Here is a 10627-nt window from a genome sequence, read left to right as displayed (position 1 = left end):
TTGGAGATGTTGTGAGTATGTTTGTTATGTGCATTTGTTTGAACTACAATCAGGCAACCTCAATACATTTGTTGAACCACGGAACCGTGGTCAGAAAATTTATTTAGTGTGTGTCTTTGCTAGCGCTTTTCTTCAAATAGTACGATGGATATACCTGCAACTTTCACCAAATATGTCCAAAATGCCAGCCTATAACATATATCCCATTTGCACTTGTTTTGATAATTGCTATAAATTTAATATTTCCTTTTATCAAGATTATTCTGACTCAACCTGTACAATAATTAGCTAGAATACTTATTTTCAACTACCACGAAATATCATAAAAATGATAATAAATATTTCACGATTCAAATTAAAAGCACTACGTGTATATACTAATTTGATGGAGTTTTCCATTCCACGTTTTATTAAAAGGTTTTCGTGGGAGAGCTTACAAAAATTTTAAAGTCCTTTTACTTAATAGTGCTTGCTCACTTCACTGACTTTATTGATCGGATACTAGGATATATTAAGGATACTAAGTTCGTCTCACCCCTAGAAGAAATACATTCTTATTTATATTAAAGGCGTCACCCTTCGCAAAGTTCCCACACTGTGAATAACGGTACATCCCATCGCAGACACCTGACTGTCAGGTCACCAAACTTTAGTAACTTAGTTGCAATAGAGTTTTAATAATTGTAATAACGTTATAAAGAAACTGCAATGTGATAAACCTTTTATTCGCCAATATCATGCCCTAAAAATAGGCACTGCAAATGTACAAGGCACTGCCGCTAAAACAAAGATACCATAAGCTGCAATACTCATTTTCAACCGCCACGAATTAAGTTTACAAGAATTACATTCATCGTATATATTGATAATTAACTTTGAATAGGAATTGAAATCAAAACTAGGTGTTCTGACAGTTTAAAATACTTAAAAGATCAATAAATATGCGGCTGTTGGCTGATTTGAGGAAAATTTTGGTAAAGGTATATACGTTTGTAAATAACCAAACAATGTTCCACTGTCCTCCCAAGTTTTAAAATGCACGTAATGTAACACACTGATTTACTATTCCTCATACATATTCATGATCGAGAGCCGAACTCTCACTGGTCAATTCACCATCACGAGCCAGATGTTATTCCCTGTTTATCTAACGCGCGCACGAGGATTCTTGTACAGGGTAAATAAGCATGCGTAGTCAACTGTCCCCACGGGTTACCCCATGAAACATTCGCTGCGAAATTCGCCCGAGTTGAAATGTGTTTGTTAACTTTTGCGAATTCGCAGCGCGAATACTTGCCATGACGTCACAGATTCGCGTTCGCTTTCGCTTTCGCATGAAGTATCAACCGGGCTTTAATGTTAATTTTCCGAGCTCAATGATACCGTGCTGGAGAAAATGTATGGACGATAAAGATGCCTCCTGTACAAAAGAAAGTTATACACACAAGTCACAATCAAAATGTATTTAAAACTGTATTGCAAACGAACCAAACCAGTAAAGTTGAGGAACAATATTATTTTGGTAAGCAGTGCAAATTTATCCGAAAAATTTGTTTGAGGTGCACATTTTTATATAAAAAAAAATCGGCAACTGAATATGTATGAGGTATAGTAAAACAAAACATAACATGGTTTATTTCGAGGTGTCAAGGTGTCCGGATGTGGCTCCTTCAATATCGAGAATTTTAGGTAGAGAATAAAATATACCAGCTGAAAAACAGGACAAACTTTCAACATAAGGACACATTTCAAAACACTGGTTTTATCTGTCTCAACTCTGAAGAGGCCGGGCATCGGTTATATTGGAACAATTTCTTAACATTTCGCTTTTTCGGCAATTCAGAACAGTTAGCAAGGTAAGCCAGAACCGTTTTAAATAGGCCAACCAATGAGACACGATTTGAATTTAAAACGAGAAAGAAATAAATCAATGACTCTAGTTTGACGTTTTATTTGCTCAAATAGAAAATTGTTATTTTAAATTCTGAGTTAATGTATCATTATAGTCAATGCCATTTCTTATAAAATATTGAAATCGCATGATTTTAACTTTAAATAATAAGAATTCACATTGAATTTTCTTAATTTCGCAAGTTTCAATAATTATTTTGTTCATACTGTGAATGAATTGTATCTGTTTTTACCCGTCTGCTTGTAAATTCGCATGAAATCACTCAAGAGCTGGTATTGGTTGTAACCAATGTGTTAAAAAAAAAAACAGATTTAGTTTCAATAAAAAATATCAAAACCAATACCTGGTAGTCAGTATACAAATATAACATGTTTGAGGGTGGACATCCGATATTCGCTCCCCGAGGTATTGGAAGTTGACAAACTAGTTCCCGAGGCGAAGCCGAGGGAACTAGTTTGTCAACTTCAAATACCGATGAATACCAATGAAATTAAATTGAACTGCTCTGTTGGCGACAGTTACTACTAGCATATAGTGACCAAATTAGTTTTTAGTGAAATTAATTTTCAGGTGTCGAACATTAGTTACCCTAGAGCTTCGTCAAATTTCAACGGAAGTACATTTATTCTGCACTGATGAATCTGAATGGTGTCGGGGTTGAATATCGAGTTCTCTGCGCTTGTCATTATGGCAATCAAGTTTGTTTCAATCTTTTGCTTTGCTGTGGCTAGGGTCGTCATTTGGAGCCACTGATTCACCCTGTGTAAAGCTTGTCTTATTTTAGTTTCAGAGATAACTCCTTAGCAACCTCTTCCATTCATCATGTGTTCTGTTAGAATTTATCGTCATTGTTGCTGTCACTTCATCTATCAACGCTGTATTTGGCCCAGGCCCAGGGTTCTGCCCATCTCTGGTCTCTGCCAATGCCACTCTCGGCTCTACACTGTCCAATGCTCTTGCCCCCCCCCCCCCCCCCCACTGGCAATTTTTGGGCGGGGGAAGCGTGTTATCGCTTCACTGAAACACCGGCTACTTGGGATGACAGCCATTCGGATTGCCAAGCCATGCGAGGCAAGATGGCCGCTCTCTTGCTCGCTGGAGGGAATGACCCTCATAGCGGAATTGGCGCGAAATGTGGTCATGCGGTTCTACGCCTGGATTGCAATGACAGAACAGTCAATGGAGCTTGGGAGTGTGACGGTCAGGAAGGAATCCAGCCCATCTTGCAGATTTTTTCAAGTGCCCCTTTTGCGGCCATAAATGTGCCCTTGAGCATAAAAATGCCCCTCGAGATAAAAAAAAATGCCCTTAAAGTATCTTACTACTATTATAAGATGGAATTTTGCGTCGGGTGATATCAATCAAATTAGGTTTTTGCCCTTCACCGACGTTTAAACACTGTATACTCAGTGTGTTACCTCCCGAGTGAAAGTTGAAAAATCACTCGGTTGGGACTCGAGGATACAGTGTTTAAACGTCGGTGAAGGGCAAAAACCTAATTTGATTGATATCTTACTACTATTTCTTAGAAGTAACCATTTTCCAATAATGGTATAATAGTTTTGATATAAACGAGGAATATGAATACCAAGCCCCCAAAACCCATACAATACGCCCTGAAAAGGGGCACATAATGCATAATTAGCATATAATCATCGGTTTTAAAGAGCGCCCCCCTATGTTGGAAGATGGCGCTCGAATTCAAACCACAGTTCTTGCGATCCATAGTTTATTCCACTATCCACTAGGCCACGACGAAAGCAGTTGCATGACTGTGTGATAACAATGGTGTGACGTAATTGTTTTTTTTCTTATGAATAAACATCGAAGCAGATGAATAATCATGATCTATTCACGATGTGTGCTGCAAATAAAAACACCACTTCCCGAAGTCAGCATTTAAACAAACAACCAGCTTCTCCAATTCCAGAGGTCCAATAAAAAAAAAACAGACGAAGAATACGTTTAAACGTATAAATGAACCGGTAAATTGGAAAAATGCAGCATGTACGTTCTATGAGCATGACTTCGGTTCGTATAGCATGCAATTATCTGTAAGTCCTCCCCAAAAAATCTGACTCTGACTAACTAACTGAAACGCTACTGTAATCGCAAGAAGATGTCAGGTAACGCTCCTATTGTGGCCAACGATTTTTAAATATTGTTCATGGGCGTCGCCAGGATTTTTTTCTAGAGGGGGGCAAAAACATATTTTTTCCCAAAAAAATTCTTGCATTTCTCAACAAATTCTTGATTTATTAGTTTTAGAGGGGGCAGAGACATCCCCCCCCCCCCAACTCATTAAATTTATACCACTATGACTTCGCGTCTCTTCTTCTTTTCTTTTTTTCCCCTCTTTTCCCCCTTTCTTTTTTGTGTGTGGCTTTTTCAGGGGGGGGGGGGGTCAAGCGCCCCTTTGCCCCCCTGCGACGCCCATGATCTTATCTTTCGCCTCTGAGGGGAGAAAGCGAAAGGACCCTACAAGGAAACTTATTTGAAGAAATACATACGGGAACAAATGTATGCACTAAACCTGAGGCATTTAATTGCGGTTAGTTTTGAAACATATTTGGATGGCTTGGCACTCAGAGGGATTCAGGCCGAGTTTGTCGGTGTCTATTCAGTAAATTCATCAAGAACTACTTGCAGTCCACTAGGTTGGAGAAAGGGGCTACAAGTCATCCGCATATTTCCAGCACTTGATCGTTTCACCCAAATCATGAGCAGCTTCATTAATAACATCCTGAAAACCAATGGGGCCGAGTTTCATTCCTTGAGGGAGAGCTCCATTGAGAACATTGTACTCTGAGAGTGCTTGGTTGTGACGTAGACATTGGGCGCGGTTGCTGACAAAGTCACACACTGTCAACAGGTTAAACCCTTGCGCAAATTCTTCTTTCTTTCCAGTAGTAGGACAATTTTTTTACCCAAATCAACCCACAATTATGAGGTAATTTTAAACCAATGTTGGGTAAAAATGACATCGTCCAACAATGTTTTGCCCAACATTTTTTTCACAGTTCACAAACCTAGGGACGACACATCTATGGACTCCCAAGCGGATGCATTTCTCAAAGAGGATGATTTGGTCAACGTATCAAACACTTTGGAGAAATCCGTCAGAACCACCATGCCTGTGTAGTCGACTCTGTCAGCAATTAATTACCACATACAACTTACTACAGAATTATACCCAATGATCTACTTAATGGAGGTACAGTAATTCAAGTTCATGGGTCATACGTCAGTAAGTTGTACATCGAATGCACAACTTCAACCGGTGATTCATTAACTTGAGTATGGTGAACTTTGGTCAAAACGCCCATTACAGGAACGTCGACGCACACGTATACCACCCGATTCAACTAGCCACCGTTGTTAATAAGTGAGGCTTGAGGACGTTATACGCCATGTTATAAACATGACCGTTATATATTACCGTATCATGTAATACAAAGGGACACGTTAATAAACGAGGCATACATCGCATGCAGCTCAGGCGCGGGGGCGGGCCGCACGCCGCGGTACGTACGTACGCGCACCGTGCAAATATAATGTGCATGGGTCTGTCGATCGGTGGCGCTTTCCATCATGGCCGCTGTGTGCCTCTTTCGTACTGTGCTGATGATCGGTTGTACATGCGAAAAAGCATGCAAAAAATTTCTAACAAAGACTAAAGTTATGAGAATGGACTTGGAGAGAATGGCATGAATTCATTCACTACTTTTTGGAAATGTGTAGCACCAGCAGTTGATGGTAGACGAGACGGGGAGTGTGGATTCGTACACTATAGTGTAACGTTTACGAAAACAGATCAACTCGTAACTTCTAGTCGTACATGAACACCGTACGCGGACCAACTCGTACGCGACCAACTCGTACACAGGACAACTCGTATGGGAAAGAATTTCATACTGGGCCACCACTGATATTCCTTAATATGACCTGAAATTTGTACCAAAACAGTTGTAAATCTGATGAAGAAACACTGCCCTAGGTCTAATTGAACCTTTTGTGTACTGGCCCAGTCCTAGCCGTCGGACGTGGCTTTTAAACTACAAGTACAACGCCACGTTCACGGGTCTAGCCCAGTCCCAGAAATCATGCAGGAGGTCTGAGTCCGAGAGGTGGCCCAGTATCATTCTTACCAAATGGCATGAATTTAATTTTGGCCAGTGTACGAGTTGGCTGGCGTACAACTAAGGGGCCTAGTAGTGAGTAGTACAAGTTTAGTTGGTTCACGTATAGCCCCATAAATGTGGCCTATTTACTGGACTGCCTCCGTAAACATAGGCCACACATCCACATGTACAAAATCGTGTCGATTTTGCCAAATTTTGATTTTCACATTTAGGCTTACTTTGTAGGTTTTTTTTGCTTTAGAAGCATTCTCACCCTCTATATATAGGCTAATCAGAAAGTGCTGCCTTTTTCAGATGTCTAATTTTTGTGAAATTTCATGTTGAAATTTTGATACGCAAACGTGTGCAAATGTATCTGGAAATTTCACGAAAAATGGACATCTATTAAAGGCAGCACTTTCTGATTAGGCTATATAGAGGGTGAGAATGCTTCTAAAGCAAAAAAAACCTACAAAGTAAGTCTAAATGTGAAAATCAAAATTTGGCAAAGTCGACACGTTTTTGTACATGTGGATGTGTGGCCTATGTTTACGGAGGCAGTCCAGTAAATACTAGGCCACATTTATGGGGCTAGTTCACGTACAGACGTAAGAGTTGTCTCGCTTGTCTTGCGTACGACGAGTTGGTTCAAGTACGACTACAAGTTGTCCTGTTGCCTTTATAATTTCAATGCAGTAGGCCTACTGCATCATGTTTGTTAGGGCAATTGTGTAGTGTAGGGTGCCTGTTTAGGTTTGATCAAATTAGAGGCAAGGTTGTTTTGTTCTACTAAAAAATTACCTTTTTAAAGCATACATCATGTATCGTCAGACCCCCTAAAATGATGAGGATACAATGTATGTTTTGACGCACTCGCATTCAATTTGCGTTTGACAACACGCGTGCGTTGCAAGCATTTCTGCGTCAATTATGGTGACTCTCGAGAGCTACTTCTCTCAAAATAAGGGGTAGAAATTACAACGGTTGGTGTCGCATGATTCATCGCGCCTAACGCGTTATGGTACATTGCGCGGTGATTGCCATCTTTATTTTCGTGTTGCATTTTGTCGTCGTCATTGCCATTTTACTATCCAATTTCCCTCAACAATTCAAAACCCTGCCCTTTACGCCTAATCTGACATTCCTGTACGTTCTTAATGTCTCAAACTATATGTATGTCCAATACAATGTGGAATTTGTTCAGTGTTAGGCCAACCATAAAAAAAGTTCTGCTTCTGGTTTCCCTACCTACATGTTCATGTACCCTATTCTGCCAGCCCCTACCCTATTTTTGTATGGGGAAAGTGAGAAAAAAAACACCCAAAATCATATTTTTCTTGATTACTCGCACATACATGCAGATGCCTCCATATATTCGTACACAAAAAAAATTGCACCAAAAAGGTCCCTACCTACATGTACATCTACCCTGTTTTCAAGTGCCATGTAATCAGAAGCAGAACTTGGTTTTTTTTGGCCTTATATAAACCAGTACCGTAGTAGATACATGATCACCAATGTAATTACCAGCTTGTTCCCATACATGTACGAGCTTGTTCCGGCTACCGCACATCGCGCGCGCCGCGACACACTAGTATACTGTTAGCCTCAACGACCCTTGCGTGTGCTTTGTGTGCGTGTATGTACCTCCCATACACACTTCCGCAAACAGCCGTACAGTAAATTGAGGCAGAGGAAAGCCTTGACGCAACCGTGGCAAATTCTATGTGTTTCTTTTTTTTTTCGGCCGAATTCGGCCGAATATTTCTGATGCGCATATATTACACAATATCCAATCAAAGCCCGTAAACTTGGACCCGCGACATACATATTCATGCCTTTTTTTCATGTAGCCTGCAAATTACTGTATACGCCACGAATGTTCACTCAAAAATAAATGTCCAGGTATTTCAATTTTCAATCCCATTTTAAACCATTTCTCCAGTTTCATTCCAAACAAATGAAATATGCCGCTACATGAATGAACACTTGTTCAAAATGATGATATATTTCCAATGTATTGCGAATGGGACAGTCATACATGTAGCTGCCGACATTTATTGTCGGTGTAACAGCGTACATTATCACGCTGCTACCCCGTGACATTCTGCCGACAGCGAATGTAGGGAACAGGTCAATTCGGACCCAGGTCAAATTGTATTCATTTCATCGAATCATGCAGGAAAACTCATATCTATAAGTCATGTCACACCCGTATGAATTAACTGCAAGAAACAAGCTATTTAATATTGACTTTGGGATGGATACGAAACTGTCATACAGGGGCATGGTAAAAAAAATCTCTCTCTGAATTCGTACCATGTGCAACATATATCTTATACGTACGACATATGTATTTCACACGTACTTACGAATTGTATGTCGTACCATGAGAGAAGACTGTTTACCATAGCGCGTACTAATTATCATATTGGGCCTACACAGTTGCGTCAAGGCTATCCTCCGCCTCGACTTACTGTACGGCTGTTTGCGGAAATGTGTGTGGGAGGTACATACATGCACACAAAGCACACGCAAGGGTCATTGAGGCTAACAGTATACTAGTGTGTCGCGGTGCGCGCGCGGTGTGCGGTAGCCGGAACAAGCTCGTATGGGAACAAGCTGATAGCCTTGGTCAAGACTAATGTAATACTAGCCCAGTTTTATTACCATTACAGGCCTACACTAGCTACGTACGGCCACGTAATTGTATGTAGGTAAAAACGCCATTCTCCAGGCAATACACACAACCCCGAAATTGGTTCTTGCACAAATAGCAAAAGAATAACAAAAACTGCCCATTTTTATAGGATTCAATTATGGTTGTGTTTATTTATTTAGGCATACATACATACATACACTGTATATCAGATAAAAGTGACAAAAATACAAAAAAAAACAAGTGAAAACATAATGCAAGTGCAATAAGTTGCAATAGTATTTTCAAACATGTTTAATTTATGAAAAAAAGAAAGGTTTTGGAAAAACATGTATACATGTACATGTACATTCATTTAAATGACTCAACTACGTTATTTTAATAATTTGATGATGAAACTTTTCAAACTGTTTAATGTTTGCCTTTTTCACATGAGTAACACCTACATGTAGATCAGATAAAAGCTGGAAAAATAACATACATACAAACAAGTAAACAAATAACGGCTTTATGTTGCAATAATATTTTCAAATACATTTAATTTTGAAGAAAAAAAGGTTCTGGAAAACATGTATACAGGACATTCATAGTAAGTGACTAAACTACGTTGATATCAATAATTTGATGAAGCTTTGCATAATCCATTACAAATCAGTTATATTTCATGAACCTGACCCACACTAAGCACGGATCCGGGGGGGGGGGGGGGGGGGGGGGTGGTTGTTTGGGGATCAATCCCCCCCCCCCCCCGACTCAAAAAGAACCTAATTTGTATAATTATAGTGACAAAAATTGGAACCCACCCCCCTCGCTCTGATACTAAAAATTAATGTATTAAAGTGTACACTATTAAGTGATACAGTGTGCATGATCGTATGTTTTCAACAGCACCTTTAATTCAAAATATTGCACCAGCCCCCCCCCCCCTTCGATTTTGAATTGATTATTTGTGTTGACAACCAGCTTCCCCCCCCCCCCCCCCCCCCCCCCCCCCCCATTTTTACAGTTTTATGGAGGCCCAATGTTCGGTGAAAAAAACCTGCTATATTTCAGCACGTAAGTTATTCTGACGGATCTGAAGCGCCATACCTACACATGTATTAAGGTGGTCAAGGCGCTGAAACACAATAAATCCAATTTACTCAGAAAAAAACATAATACCAATAAAGAGAGAAAAATAGTACAAATTACAAATGATAAAATTACAAATGATAAATAAACAACAGATATGTAGAAATGCAGCTGGTGCCTAGGTGCATTTCTCCCATATGAAGAACATGAATGTCAGCCTACATCACCAGGCATCTCCAATTGAGATGTACATGTACATGTATACATGAAGATGTGGCGAATGCACACTGATGCCCATGCGGCTCGTGATCGGAATGCACCTAGCTCAGACTGTACTGTTGTTCAAACATGGCATGCATTGGAACCAGCATGCAATGTCTCATACCAGCTGCGTAGCAGTTGCAGCTGTTCTTTTATTAGTATTTCATAGAAGGTATATTTAATATCGCCAGAGGTACAGATTACATTACACCTGTATGTCATTGAACATAAAAGAAAAGCAATTTAGCATTTAGGGGCACTTATTACTTTTCGTTGCATTTTATTTATTTAATATTTTTGTTATTTGTTTTACACTGCACAAGCTACAAGCACCATATGATCCAAAACCTTTTTTTTTTTCTTTTTGGACTTAGACTGACTAACATTTTCTGAAGTTTGGTGAATTTGTGTCAATGAGCAATCTCTAGAAGTGAAAGACTTCTTAAACGATAATTATGACATGGATCAAGTTCTCTTTTTATCAAGAAAAAATAATGGTAGCTCCAGTTAACAATTCAATTCAAATGGGGGAAAAGGTTTTAAAATTTAAATGAAAGAAAGGAAGTATCACTGAAAATACATTGTCTTGCCCCCCCCCCCCCT

At 39.6% G+C, this 10627-nt stretch overlaps 1 protein-coding gene across 1 annotated transcript in view; it reads right to left on the bottom strand.

The window, feature by feature from the left end:
• Window positions 1-2598, bottom strand: part of LOC119721728 — a 12387-nt gene extending 9789 nt beyond the window's left edge. The window contains exon 1 of the mRNA XM_038191695.1: window positions 2501-2598. Coding sequence (XP_038047623.1) covers window positions 2501-2598 — 98 coding nt within the window. The remainder of the gene's footprint in view (window positions 1-2500) is intronic.
• Between the last annotated feature and the right edge of the window lie 8029 nt (window positions 2599-10627).

Source organism: Patiria miniata, unplaced genomic scaffold (genome assembly GCF_015706575.1).
Source record: "Patiria miniata isolate m_02_andy unplaced genomic scaffold, ASM1570657v1 HiC_scaffold_14, whole genome shotgun sequence".
Lineage (NCBI taxonomy): Eukaryota > Metazoa > Echinodermata > Asteroidea > Valvatida > Asterinidae > Patiria > Patiria miniata.
The sequence above is the reverse complement of the archived record's forward strand: the minus strand, read 5'-3'. Positions and strand labels throughout refer to the sequence as shown.